This window comes from Coregonus clupeaformis, chromosome 13, assembly GCF_020615455.1.
Source record: "Coregonus clupeaformis isolate EN_2021a chromosome 13, ASM2061545v1, whole genome shotgun sequence".
NCBI classification, from domain to species: Eukaryota; Metazoa; Chordata; class Actinopteri; order Salmoniformes; family Salmonidae; genus Coregonus; species Coregonus clupeaformis.
In genome coordinates this window covers 25,096,857-25,112,287 of record NC_059204.1, presented here as the reverse complement: position 1 = coordinate 25,112,287, position 15,431 = coordinate 25,096,857, and the positions used below count along the sequence as shown (strand labels likewise).

General features: G+C 41.0%; 1 protein-coding gene across 1 annotated transcript in view; it reads left to right on the top strand.

Moving 5' to 3' along the window:
* The window catches only part of LOC121580298 (calmodulin regulator protein PCP4-like), a 30,017-nt gene extending 18,288 nt beyond the window's left edge, over positions 1 to 11,729 (top strand). The window contains exons 2-3 of the mRNA XM_045224569.1: positions 7,661 to 7,709; positions 10,528 to 11,729. Coding sequence (XP_045080504.1) covers positions 7,661 to 7,709; positions 10,528 to 10,667 — 189 coding nt within the window. The 3' untranslated portion in view covers positions 10,668 to 11,729. The remainder of the gene's footprint in view (positions 1 to 7,660; positions 7,710 to 10,527) is intronic.
* Positions 11,730 to 15,431: the final 3,702 nt, after the last annotated feature.

Sequence of the window (15,431 nt, the reverse complement as noted above, 5' to 3'; positions counted from 1 at the left end):
TGTGACAGATGTCTCAATGTGTCTGCACGGTGCTCCTGAATGACCATCGGCATGACACGGTCGGGGAGTGTGACCCACAACCACAGGCGTTCACCATGGATAGCCCCGGCCAATGAGGTCAGGGGCCGGCCACAATCTCTTCCTCTGTGACCCAGAGCGGGCAAAGACTGTTCACATTGATGCCTCAGCATCACTAAGCATTTTTTAAATGTGCCCCGCCCCCCTCACCCCTGCTCTGCTCAGCTAACTTTCAGGGATGCTGAGTGGAGCGGAGTGTTGATATTTAATATTTGTAGGACCACATATACCAAGCTTATGCAACAGGGAAAAAAGTGCATTACTTTATATTTAACAAAAACCTGTAGAGTAGATACTGTAAAACATGTAAAGCCCTACCTATTTATCTTTTTCTACTCCTTCTTTTAAACTTTATTTGTCCTCTCATTTTAATGTGCAAAAGGTGTCGTAGTGTAAAAGCTTTGTTAGTCTGGGCCTTGGTGCTGTGTTCCTAAGTGTTCCACCGTAGCACCTTTCAGTCATGACTCTCTCTGTGTCCTAGGCTCTCTCATGTCATGAACATCTCTATCAGTGAAGATGAGATGAGGTGGAGACAAGGTCATCCTTTATGATAGGTATGTGGGCTAATGCAATTAAACACAGTGGAGGAGAGGAGGGAGAGCGCAGGAGGAGGAGAGGGAGAGGAAGAGGAAGAGAGCAGTGGAGGAGCTGTGTGTGTGTGTGTGTGTGTGTGTGTGTGTGTGTGTGTGTGTGTGTGTGTGTGTGTGTGTGTGTGTGTGTGTGTGTGTGTGTGAATGCTGTGGTCTACCAGGGACAGGGTTTCAGGTGCGTGACAAATCTGCTGGTCTCTCCTCAGTACCAAACTGCTAGTGCACATTGTGACATACATATTAATTCAAGCCTTCCCCCATGAGAGAAAATGCTAATAGCACTCAAATGTTTGTACGGATCATGTCAATGTCTCCTCATGTATTGTGGTGATACTCTTGCCAGTCACAAATTAATTTGTGTGGGTATTTGTATCTTGGCTAGAAAATGCAAAAGCTGCTATTTTGTACGAGTTTCACACAAAGACAAGTAAGGCAGTTTGTATCTCCCCAAACCCTGAAGCACCAAATATTCATGATCCACTGCTTTCTCTCCTCTTTGATGGAAGATGTCACAAAACATTTTTCCTGCTTACAAGTTCAGGCTGACAGTCTGTATTCTCATGCCTCTTTATTGGTGGACTAAGGATGCCATTCCACAGACGTACAACAAAGAAACAACAACAAAAGAGCCCAACTGACCACATTGTAATGTTAAAGGAGAATTTCACCCCGGCTCTGCCACGGCATATAGTCAATACTATATTAACAACATTACGTTTTTATCATAAACATCACAATTATCTAAACCACAAGCTAGAACTCACACATTTTCATTTCACTGCTAGAATCGGGAAGTTTCGACTCCCTGTGTATTCGTCTGCTCATAGCGAACCACAAAGTCTGGCAATCATAGTGAACGCTGATACCTCCCGCTATGAAGAGGGGGCGTGCTCACAAAATTTAATAATGGCGTTGTTTACTTAGAACGACCAACACACAGTAATCTCTGAACTTCTCTAGACAATATATTTTTTAAACGTTTGTTTTTCACTAATGTTTGTCATCATGTCCGTGTGGTGTTCTGTGCCTAGCTTGGGCTAATTACAAACAAGCGCTAATATTAGTTACCTTTCACCGTTCTACCTACCAGAGATTCACCCAGACTCTGCTAGTGGCTTGAGGCTATCACGAATGATGTGGTGACCAAAGATTATCAGAGGGATTTTCAGGCTTAACTGATGGGGAATCCATTTCGACGACAGCTGAGAAGTGATGCGATACCATCAATTTGTTTCCTTCTCAACAAAACTGAAGATTAGAGGTAACCTAACGTTAGCTAGCTTTCTAGCCTAGTTGGACTAGCACATGTATTTGATACAATTCCACTCCAGCCATTACCACAAGCCCGTCCTCCCCAATTAAGGTGCCACCAACCTCCTGTGGTAGTACAGGGGTCTCTAACCCTGTTCCTGGAGAGCTACCCTCCTGTAAGTTTTCGCTCCAATCCCAGTTGAAACTAGCCTGGTTCAGTTTATTAACCGGCTAATTATTAGAATCAGGTGTGCTAGATTAGGGTTGGAGTGAAAACCTACAGGACAGTAGCTCTCCAGGAACAGGGTTGGAGAGCCCTGATTTATAACCACCATAAAATAACTATGGATATTTTCTATCAATCTTTGACATTTGTCTGCCCTTATGGATACACAGAATATACAGTCATGGCCAAAATTGTTGGCACCCCTGAAATTTTTCCAGAAAATGAAGTATTTCTCACAGAAAAGTATTGAAATTACACATGTTTTGCTATGCACATGTTTATTTCCTTTGTGTGTATTGGAATAACACAAAAAAAAACAGGAAAAAAGCAAATTTGACATAATTTCACACAAAACTAAAAAAATGGGCCGGACAAAGTTATTGGCACCCTTTCAAAATTGTGGATAAATAAGTTTGTTCCAAGCATGTGATGCTCCTTTAAACTCACCTGGGGCAAGTAACAGGTGTGGGCAATCTAAAAATCACACCTGAAAGCAGATAAAAAGGAGAGAAGTTGACTCAGTCTTTGCATTGTGTTTCTGTGTGCCACACTAAGCATGGAGAACAGAAAGAGGAAAAGAGAACTGTCTGAGGACTTGAGAACCAAAATTGTGGAAAAATATCAACAATCTCAAGGTTACAAGTCCATCTCCAGAGATCTAGATGTTCCTTTGTCCACAGTGCGCAACATGATCAAGAAGTTTGCAACCCATGGCACTGTAGCTAATCTCCCTGGACGTGGACGGAAGAGAAAAATTGATGAAAGGTTGCAACGCAGGATAGTCCGGATGGTGGATAAGCAGCCCCAAACAAGTTCCAAAGAAATTCAAGCTGTCCTGCAGGCTCAGGGTGCATCAGTGTCAGCGCCGAACTATACGTCGAAATTTGAATGAAATGAAACGCTATGGCAGGAGACCCAGGAGGACCCCACTGCTGACACAGAGACATAAAAAAGCAAGACTACAGTTTGCCAAAATGTACATGAGTAAGCCAAATTCCTTCTGGGAGAACGTCTTATGGACAGATGAGACCAAGATAGAGCTTTTGGTAAAGCACATCGTTCTACTGTTTACCGAAAATGTAATGAAGCCTTCAAAGAAAAGAACACAGTACCTACAGTCAAATATGGTGGAGGTTCAAAGATGTTTTGGGGTTGTTTTGCTGCCTCTGGCACTGGGTGCCTTGACTGTGTGCAAGGCATCATGAAATCTGAGGATTACGAAAGGATTTTGGGTCGCAATGTAGGGCCCAGTGTCAGAAAGCTGGGTTTGCGTCCCGAGATCATGGGTCTTCCAGCAGGACAATGACCCCAAACATACTTCAAAAAGCACCCAGAAATGGATGGCAACAAAGCGCTGGAGAGTTCTGAAGTGGCCAGCAATGAGTCCAGATCTTAATCCCATTGAACACCTGTGGAGAGATCTTAAAATTGCTGTTGGGAAAAGGCACCCATCCAATATGAGAGACCTGGAGCAGTTTGCAAAAGAAGAGTGGTCCAAAATTCCGGGTGAGAGGTGTAAGAAGCTTATTGATGGTTATAGGAAGCGACTGATTTCAGTTATTTTTTCCAAAGGGTGTGCAACTAAATATTAAGTTAAGGGTGCCAATCATTTTGTCCGGCCCATTTTTTGAGTTTTGTGTGAAATTATGTCAAATTTGCTTTTTTCCTGTTTTTTTTGTGTTATTCCAATACACACAAAGGAAATAAACATGTGCATAGCAAAACATGTGTAATTTCAATACTTTTCTGTGAGAAATACTTCATTTTCTGGAAAAATTTCAGGGGTGCCAACAATTTTGGCCATGACTGTATATATATTATATACAGTGGCTTGCGAAAGTATTCACCCCCCTTGGCATCTTTCCTATTTTGTTGCCTTACAACCTGGAATTAAAATATATTTTTGGGGGGTTTGTATCATTTGATTTACACAACATGCCTACCACTTTGAAGATGCCAAATCTTTTTTTGGGTGAAACAAACAAGAAATAAGACATAGAAACAGAAACCTTGAGCGTGCATAACTATTCACCCCCCCAAAGTCAATACTTTGTAAAGCCACCTTTTGCAGCAATTACAGCTGCAACTCTATTGGGGTATGTCTCTATAAGCTTGGCACATCTAGCCACTGGGATTAGTAGTGGTTCCTATTGCAGAATCCAGTATTTACTCTACAGTAGTAGAGTGGCTCAGATAGGGATTGTGCCCCACATGTAACCCTATTCATTCTGGACAACAAACTGATACAGATTCATCACTTCATCTGACAGCGGCCCACACTTAGTTGCACCTGTGTTTGGTATAATGAAATGTTAATGTGCGGAAAGCCGCCACAACACAATGAGTATGTGACCCATAATTATGTACTATATAGAATACATAATGAGGATTTGAATGATTTATTGATGATGTTGCTGGCAGGACTTTGACAAAAGCTGCTAAACTGACATGAGTGAGGGATCATTAAGCATCAAGGAGCCAAGCAGAAGTCTAAATGCAAATGTCGTTCTTTTTTTTTTTACACATTTATTAGGGGCTGTTTAACAAAGATAGAGCTGAAAGAGGGAGAGATAAGAGCCTCACTGGAGAGAAAGAAATATAAAAGAATAGAAGAAAGAGGAATAATGTGCCAGTGTGTTCAGAGTAATCCTCCTGAACATTATGACCAGCCTGGTTATGTAAGCTCTAACCGTATCCAGGCAGAGAGAGGGATCACAGAGAGGGGGAGGAGGAGGAAGAGGGAGAGAGAGAGGAAGGGATGGAGGGAGGGTGTAGAGACTGGGGCACGTTCAAAGAGCTCATGCAATCCTGAATCAGGGATTCACCTCAAACTGATGTAGAGTAAGAGAAACCATCCTTTATGGTGATGGTTTTCATCACAGCCGCTCCCTATAACATCTGTTGGCCGCTGGTGTGTGATTAAAGAGAAAACAAACATTAAACTATTACAGGGTCACCAATGACAATGAGCAACAACAGGATTAGAGCAGATTAGATAGCGATGACTGTTTTTTTTATTGACCTCTGTAACCACTCTATATGTGTTGAGCAGCTCTACTGTAAATCACAGCAGCACCAGTGGAAAAAGCGATAAAGGTATTCTCTCCTCTCTGGCTCGATTCGGTCTTATGTAGCAACATTTGAAATTGTGTTTTTTACACTGGATAAAAGTAGAGACTCAGTGCTAGAAAATGGTATATCATACACTACAGTTGAGGAACAATGGGAAAGTAATTCTGCTTTGAAAGTTGATAATCTTGCAACCCCACTTTTGAGAAAATTGCCTTGAATGTTTTGGTACACCTACTGGAGAGCTCTTCGTTGTCTACACCCATTCAGCATCATTCACACCCTCTTAAGCCCCACCCATCTCTTTAAGGATTCACATGTTAGGCCATGTGCTAAACAGTGAGTTCGGTGGTGTACTAAACAACCAAAGATTTCAAGACTCAAGGCTGATTTATACAACGTCTATTGACATGTCTGTGTACAGATGTCGCAGTGACATCATGAACATTCTATTGTCGTCCGACAGCAAACTTGTCATTGTCGTTATGAAAAAGTATAAACACAAATATCAGCAGTTTGGTGGTTCAAAATAGCATAACTGGTGTATTTTAACATCAGTAAACCCATCCGTTTAAAAACGAATTTACTATGTGTCAATCTAGCAACTAAAAGCAACTTTCTGAACAATGTTTTGGGTCGTTTCTAGCTTGTTAGCTAGATATTTAACGTTAAGTTAGCTGGCTAGCCAGTTCAAATAATTACCATATCAAATAGCTGACAACGTCTTAACTTGAGCTAATTTGTATTCATTATTACAGGAAAATAAACTCACAACAAGATCATTATTTACAGGTTATTGGCGAGCTAATTACAGAAAATAGCTTACGATTGTGCGTGTGACTAAATAAAAGCAGGGCATTCTACTGGAGAACTTGGACACTGTCTCGTTGGCCTAACCTTATATTCTAATTAGATTTTTGTGCAGGTCATGTTGTTCTTCACATTACCGTCTCTGGTAAACACAAACTATATCAAATAAAATCAATGTTTATTTGTCACATGCACAGGATACAGAAGGAGTAAACGGTACAGTAAAATTGTTACTTGCATAGTGGAGTCTATTGTTTAGACAAGTAGCTAGCTAGCTAGCTAAACAATTAACCATAATCACAACTCATAATGTTACTACCCTACATGAATCTACAGGTAGTTAAAACTAACCAACTAAGTTAAATGTCAACTAGCTAGCTAACATTAGGCTATAACTATTAATGCAAATGGCTCTGAGATATGAATAACATTACTACACAGATCATAAACGTAACATTAGCTAGCGAGCCAGCCAGCTAACATAAGCTAGCTAGCTAACGCTTTAACTTGCAATGAAAATGACTTTCTGACAAAATTAGAAATGTATAGCATCTGAAAATGTAGCTAGCTAGACTCTCTTACCCGTATACATGGATGAGCACTTCTCCCTCTCTGTCACCGATGCCATGGTTGCCCTTAGTTTGAAGATATCATCCGGAGACAGGTGTTTTATACAATAGCCTTCTGTGTTCTCTTTTCGACTCCCTCAGCATTTGCAATCAAACGCCTGAATTTTCTCCATCTCCTTAGCTATCATACTCTGCTTCCACCGAGCATTCCACTGATTTCAAAACTCAGTCCTCCAGAAAGTGGAGAGCCTTAGCAACACTTTTGCAGTTATTCGTGATATCTTTCAAAAAAGCAGCGTTAGAAAGGATTACCTACACATACTGAGCAGCTCATATTATAGACAGGAAGAGACTGGAAGAGAGGAAAGAGGAGAAAGAAAGAGAAAAGAGGGCGAGAGTAAAAGAGAGGTAGAAATGGAGTGAGGGGGAAAGGAAAAGAGATGGAGAGAGTAAGGGAGGGTGGTAGTAGCATCACCATAGGGTGGTAGTAGCCTCTGGTGAGCCACAGTATCAATCTCACACCATGTGACAGAATATAACACAGACAGATGAGACCAAGCAAGGAAGCCATCTCAACACCCCAGTGAATCTTTGTGATTTTTTCCACACTAACAGTGAGACAGATGGCAAAGCCTCGAAATGAGTTTGCCTTCCTTCCTCTGGCTTTTATACGAGAACTGAGAAAATGGAGGAAGCTGACGTTTTTTTGTTGTGTTTTCCCTCCTCAGCAGCCTGACTAACATCAAAGCTGAGCTGCTGTGTTTGAAATTCATTGAAAGCCATGGATTAATAATTCAGGTAGTGATGTGATGTGCAGGATGGGGAGGGTGTGCTTCTTCCACAGAGCAGAAGTCTCTGCTGCTCAGCTGCTACTTTAGAACACACTCTTTCTCATGTAGTTGAAGCTCACACATGTATGCATGTATGAGTTCAATTCCCACTTTTTCTCCAACCGGCCCAGGATTTGAACCAGCTACATTCTGGCTACTGGTCTACCTCTAAGTTTTGCCCTATATGTATAGTATTGAAGGAGGAATATTGATCACTTTCTTTCTCTTCTTTTGCAGAGACAAGGATCTGGAGCCATGAGTGGAAACAGCAAACCTTCTGGACAAGGTGTGTACATGATTTATATAGGACAAATATGACAAAATACACAACATAGTGTACAACCATACATCATGTAGACCTACTGTACTGTATAACTAATATTCATGACTGAAAACTCCATCCATGTTGGTACATATGACCACTTTGAGTGAGAGTCATAGAACACATTGAGTGAGAGTCCACAGTCTCCACTTCTACTCATGGAGAACTGAATGGCAGAACTTGACAGATAATTTGTCTTGACTAGCTCTCTTTTGTGTTTTTTAATGAATGAAAAGACGCCATGATTAAGTAATAAATAAAGACTCTCGATCCACCTTGGGCACATTCAAGCCAGGGAATCGCAGAAAGACCTACTTTCAAAACTAGGGCATGGTATTGTTGTCATGATAATGTAATTCAAATCCCCGTAGTTAGAGACAGTAAAATTAGGCTTGCAATACTTGGCAGGATACTTTGATATCCAGAAATGACGTTAAGTGTAGAATTCAGCTATCTGGGTAAAGTGAATGTGACTAGATGAAAAATTGATTCTGGACCAAATAATGTAAATGTTTCTCATTACCTCTGAAGTTTAACTTTACAATAATGTAGATTAGATCAATGTGATTAATTTAGTCATATATATATAACTTTGTGATAGGATTATAGGGTTGAAAAATTCAAAAGAAATGTATAAGCTGTATGTGAAGTCCCATACATACTATAATAATAATAATAATATAATATAATATGCCATTTAGCAGACGCTTTTATCCAAAGCGACTTACAGTCATGCGTGCATACATTTTTGTGTATGGGTGGTCCCGGGGATCGAACCCACTACCTTGGCGTTACAAGCGCCGTGCTCTACCAGCTGAGCTACAGAGGACCACTCAGCTGTGCCACTCAGCTGTGCCCTGAGTGTCTTTAATGATTGAATGATCTATCCAGTTACCATAGCTGTAGTCGATTGAATGTGTGAATTTGATTGAGGTGTGAATAAAATGTATTTGGCATTTGCGAAGTTCTACTTTCTTTGTTTTAACCTTTAAATGTTTTAGTAACCTAAGCAACTAGAATTTGCCCACTATGGTCATATTTCAATGCCTAAGTTTAAGTTGATAGAATACGTGTACAATACATTTACCATAGGGAATTATATTGGCTATGTTTTATTGTAGTCGTGTTCCATTGCAGGTTAGATCAAATTTGGTGGATTATATACACGTGGTAGTGGGGATTTCATGTAGTCTGGATTGCAGCTATTGTAATACCCCTCTATACTGAATGCTCTCACCTAGATGTTCTGAGACTAGACCTTCATCAATCATTGTCCCAGTGTCCCTTAGCAGCATAAATCTCAGCGTCATCAGCTCCAACCAGTGGCGTCAGTTCAGCTATACCTAGGGTATGGCAAAGTGGGGGGTCAACTTTTACTTTTACTTCACTACATTCCTAAAGAAAATATTGTACTTTTTACTCCATACATTTTCCCTGACAACCAAAAGTACTCATTACATTTTTTATGCTTAGCAGGACAGGAAAATAGTCAAATTCACACACTTATCAAGAGAACACGTGGTCATCCCTACTGCCTTTGGTCTGGCGGACTCACTAAACACAAATGCATCTTTTGTAAATAACGATTGTTGGAGTTTGCTCCTGGCTATCTGAAAGTTTAAAAAAACAAGACAATTGTGCCGTCTGCTTTGCTAAATAATAGGAATTTTAAATGATTTATACTTTTACTTTTGATACTTAAGTTTTTTAGCAATTACATTTACTTTTGATACTTAAGTGAATTTAAAACCAAATACTTTTAGACTTTTACTCAAGTAGTATTTTACTGTCTGACTTTCACTTTTACTTGAGTAACTTTCTAATAAGGTATCTATACTTTTACTCAAGTATGACAATTGGGTACTTTTTCCACCACTACTGAAATTGGATCCACTGTTGCTTGTTAGGCCACTCACAGTCACTTCACAAATCCAATTATGTATGTTCACCCCTAATATTTAAGCAATCAAGGCTTAATATTCACAAAATATTCACTCTTTGGTATCTAGCATGGGGACTGACCTGAACCCACTTTGTCTTTGCTGGCATTTTGGCTGCAATTATCTATTTATTAAATAAACGTTTAACATTACGTTTGTAAGTAAATGAACATTTTTATACTCATTACCGTACATTTATTTTGTCTTCTGGATTAAAGGGGGCAATGTATGAATAATGAAAGGGGAGTTAGACAATGAAATCCTCCTGGATGAATAGAGGACTTGACAGCATGTACAGTATATGTATGAGAGATTAGAAAGGCCTTGCCTTGCTTCATATTTGACTGTTTATCCTGTGTATATGTTTATAAAAGGTTGCTTCTTAAACATAATCTATTGAATTGAATTCAAATCAAACTCATTTCTACAGACTTAGGCACGTTCTAAAGCTGTTAACAAAAGACCAAGGTTAAACCCTGAAAGAAAAGAGAGACAATCTGAAGAAGAAACAGCAGGCCGACATCATGGGATAATCCACATTGTTCTAAGGGAGGCAGCAGAGCACTGTTGGTGATACTGATTCTTACTGTTGGTGATACAGGTCTTAGGTTTCTTTCCTAGGAAGACTAGTGAATGCCAGAGGTGAGGTCAATTCCATTTCAAAAACATTTCAGTCAATTCATGAATTGAAAACTGTAAAAAAATATATATAAAAAATGAGCTTTTCACTTCATGATGTAAGGATGAAATGGAGTGACCTCAATTGAAATGGAGTGACCCCAATTTGCTCTATGCTGTCCCACTCTCTCTTCCGGTCTATCACCATCTCTCCATTCCTACAGATGACTCTAAGAAGGATGCTCCTGAGGAGGACTTCGCGGACATCGACATGAAGGCCCCGGAGACGGAGAAGGCTGCTGTGGCCATCCAATCACAGTTCAGGAAGTTCCAGAGCAAGAAGAAGCAGGAAGTGAAGTCCTAGAGTGGGCAGGACAGGGCCGGGCAGCTCTGTCTCCTATAGGCTGGGACTGCACCAGTTGGGGGCTTGGTCTTGCATGTCAATCAAACCACACTGTTATGGACTCAACTGAGGGAGAGGGGGAGGGGGGGTAGAGGGGAGGGGGAGTCCTGGAGGGAGGGTTTGGGGTTCAAGAATCAAGGGATCACTACGGATATCTTTGTGAAATTATTATGCGTAACTTATTATTGATTGCTGTATCCATAAATTATGGTTAAATTCAGGATATATCTTGATATTTCCTATGATTTAGCTATTTCAGTTTTTATTGATAGTGTTATACTCTCTATATTGTCCAGTTGCTGTAGCAGTCCAAACCCTTAATAGTCCTCTCATGTCTCATGTCCTGTACGCTGTAATATACACATTTGAACAGTAAAAAGCTGTTTGATAAGTAGGTTCTCTCGTAAAGCAATTAAGAAACTGGAACTAGGGTTTATCACCCTCAGGAGGAACATGTATCGTTATGATTGATCGTCAGATTCCAGTCATGATTGCATTGGCATTATTTTCAGCTGTGGCATCATAAATCAAAATATTTTATTTTCCTAGGAGGTCTGTTAATGGTGTTTCCCTCTTGCTGTGGAGTGTTTCCAGACAATACAGCTTGTTTTGTTTGATCACTCCCAGCTAGCGCATCGCCCAGTGTATTTCATACCTTAAGACTGAAGCATTTAGAATTGAATCAATGGGTCAAATTTGCATTCCAATGTCTCCGATGTTTCTGCAACTTGGCAACTAAATCTAGGGCTTATTCCATTATTCACATGAGAATTGTGGATCTTTTCTTCCTTCTTTTCTTCCCTTTAACATCCACGTCAATAGAAAATGTTTTTATTAGTTGTTTTTATGACTTTTTTTTACATTCGTTGTTTTTGATTGTGTGTTTCTATTGATAGATATTGTACTTGTGATTTGAATCCCCATTGTTTACTTTGAAGTCATTGTTCAAAACCAAATGAGTAGAATATACTGTACAATACCATCATATTTAAAAGCATATATACTTAATAAATATCCCAAAGAGGTAAACATTGTGTCAGAATTGATTAAATTGTTTTTTTCCCTCATCAATCTACACACAATACCCCATAATGACAAAGCAAAAACAGGTTTTTAGAAATTATTGCTAAGAAATCAAATAAAAATACACAGAAATATCACATTTATTTAAGTATTCAGACCCTTTACTCAATACTTTGTTGAAGCACCTTTGGCAATGATTAAAGCCTAGAGTCTTGGGTATGACGCTACAAGCTTGGCACACCTGTATTTGGGTAGTTTCTCCTAATCTTCTCTGCAGATCCTCTCAAGCTCTGTCAGGTTGGATGGGGTGCGTCTCTGCACAGCTATTTTCAGGTCTCTCCAGAGATGTTCTATCGGGTTCAAGTCCGGGCTCTGGCTGGGCCACTCAAGGACATTCAGAGACTTGTACCGAAGCCACTCCTGCTATGTCTTGTCTGTGTGCTTAGGGTCGTTGTCCTGTTGGAAGGTGAACGTTCAACCCAGTCTGAGGTCCTGAGCGCTCTGGAGCAGGTTTTCATCCAGGATCTCTTTGTACTTTGCTCCATTAATCTTTCCCTCGATCCTGACTAGTCTCCCAGTCCCTGGCGCTGAAAAACATCCCCACAGCATGATGCTGCCACCACCATGCTTCACCGTAGGGATGGTATTGGCCAGGTGATGAGCTCAGTTTTGCCGGACTGCCAGCTCTAGGAAGAGTCTTGGTGGTTCCAAACTTCTTCCATTTAAGAATGATGGAGGCCACTGTGTTCTTGGGGACCTTCAATGCTGCAGACATTTTTTGGTACCCTTTCCCAGATCTGTGCCTCGACAAAATACTGTCTCGGAGCTCTACGGACAATTCCTTCGACCTCATGGCTTGGTTTTTGCTCTGACATGCACTGTCAACTGTCGGACCTTATATAGACAGGTGTGTGCCATTCCAAATCATGTCCAATCAATTTAATTTACCACAGGATTCACCTGAGCTCAATTTCGAGTCTCACAGCAAAGGTTCTGAATACGTATGTAAATAAGGTATTTCTGTTTTTTTTTTTTTTTATAAATTAGCAAACATTTCCACAAACCTGTTTTCATTTTGTCATTATGGGGAATTGTGTGTAGATGTTTTATTTAATCCATTTTAGAATAAAGCTGTAACGTAACAAAATGTGGAAAAAGTGAAGGGGTCTGAATACTTTCGGAATGCACTTTATACAAAAGTATGTGGACACACCTTCAAATTAGTGGGTTCAGCTATTTCAGCCACACCTGTTGCTGACAGGTTTATAAAATCGAGCACACAGCCATGAAGTCTACATAGACAAACATTGGCAGTAGAATGGCCTTAGTGAAGAGCTCAGTGACTTTCAACGTAGCACAGTCATAGGATGCCACCTTTCCAACAAGTCAGTTCGTCAAATTTCTGCCATGCTAGAGCTACCCCGGTCAACTGTAAGTGCTGTTATTGTGAAGTGGAAACGTCAAGGAGCAACAACGGTTCAGCCGCGAAGTGGTAGGCCACACAAGCTCACAGAACGGGACCACCGAGTGCTGAAGCGCGTAGCGCGTAAAAATCGCCTGTCCTCGGTTGCAACACTCACTACCGTGTTCCAAACTGCCTCTGGAAGCAATGTCAGCACAATAACTGTTCGTCAGGAGCTTCATGAAATGGGTTTCCATGGCCGAGCAGCCGCACACAAGTCTAAGATCACCATGCTCAATGCCATGCGTCGACTGGAATGGTGTAAAGCTCGCCGCCATTGGACTCTGGAGCAGGGGACTCGTTCTCTGGAGTGATGAATCACGCTTCTGGCAGTCCGACGGACAAATCTGGGTTTGGCGGAGGCCAGGAGAATGCTACCTGCCACCTGTAAAGTTTGGTGGAGGAGGAATAATGGTCTGTGGCTGTTTTTCATGGTTCGGTAGAGGCCCCTTAGTTCCAGTGAAGGGAATTCTTAATGCTACAGCATACAATGGTATTCTAGATGATTCTGTGCTTCCAACTTTGTGGCAACAGTTTGGGGAAGGCCCTTTCCTATTTCAGCATGACAATGCCCCCATGCACAAAGCGAGGTCCATACAGAAATGGTTTGTCGAGATCGTTGTGGAAGAACTTGACTGGCCTGCACAGAGCCCTAACCTCAACCCCATCGAACACCTTTGGGATGAATTGGAACGCCGACTGCGAGCCAGGCCTAATTGCCCAACATCAGTACCCGACCTCACTAATGGTTTTGTGGCTGAAAGGAAGCAAGACCCAGCAGCAATGTTCCAACATCTAGTGGAAATCCTTCCCCCAAACAGTGAAGGCTGTTATAGTAGCAAATGGCCATGATTTTGGAAGGAGATGTTTGACAAGCAGGTGTCCACATACTTTTGGTCATGTAGTTTATCTTAAAAACAAAACTATATCATATAGGACTTGGGGTGGGCAGAAAGTGTTGAGAGATAAACGTCAGCTTGATAGGTAAGGTGTGTGCTTGGACCATTAACTTTTTGAAGCTAAATATCATTACACTGCAGGCATCTAGCATTACTTAGATTGATATTTCTTCCTGAGCTTGCAATAAACTCAGAGTCTGAACTTGACTGCATTGATCAATCTAGGTGATTTACTAGATGGCTTTAAAGCCAATAATGACACAACAGTCAATTGAGACCATTTAATCTCTCCCTGCACTGAAAACCTGCTGATCAAGTGCCTTTAAAAGTACAACGGATAGGCCAACGTAACTTTTCCCATACACCTCAATATCCCTTACACAGTACTGTCTCCATGCCAAACTCACACTAATAACCTGTTATCAATAACAGTGGATTCGGTTTTCAGATATGTGTGATATGTTCCTATTCTATCCATGCATGGATAGAATAGGAACGAGAGTGTACACATTGACCCTATTCCCTAATAGAGAAATTTGGTAATAGAACTGTAGAAAATTATGTTTCGTCAGTACAATCGAGGCCATCAGCAGCAATCCACATAACACCTTCCACCCTAGGACAAGACAATTACTGTGAGAGCTGATGCTAAGGGGAGGAAGTTGCCATTCTGGCAAAAAAAAAAAAAACTTTCTGTGTCTTATCTATGAGATGCTTGGGTCTCAGTTACGGAAGCATCGGCACTGAGCCTGAGGTGGCGCTTTTATTTTACAGGTCAAGAAGCTGCTGACACAGGGAGGCCAGAGGAGCCAGAGGAGCCAGCACAGTGCGCAGTCATTCATTTCTGTCAGATTAGAGTTACAGCCATAGGGATCAGACCAGGGTCAAAGGTCACATGAGGCCAGAGAATGGATGAGTGGATGGACAGTCATGTGTGGAAAGTGTACAAAAAGAGGGTTTGGGACATGGCCTGACAGAGATGTTGTGTTGAAACATGGTTCTGCAATTAACAGGTTGATAACAGTGTTACTGTGAGAGTGACATAATTATAATAATGCTCCACACTCCAGGCTCCTTTTCACCTCATTTATCACCTGATTTACTTAACAAAAGGCACATCTCAGTAGGTGGTCCAGGTATCCTCATTGAAAAAGAGCGGTCTCCGAAAGAGGTGCCGGTTTAGATAATAGGTACAACTGTCCTGGAGTCCCGGTTAGAGAACAGATACGTCCACACGTTTATTACCAGACAGACAGGCACACACACACACAAAACAGGAAGAGGATAATAATGAAAGTGATAGTGATGGTGATTGGTGATTTTCTGGACAGAAGAGAATAC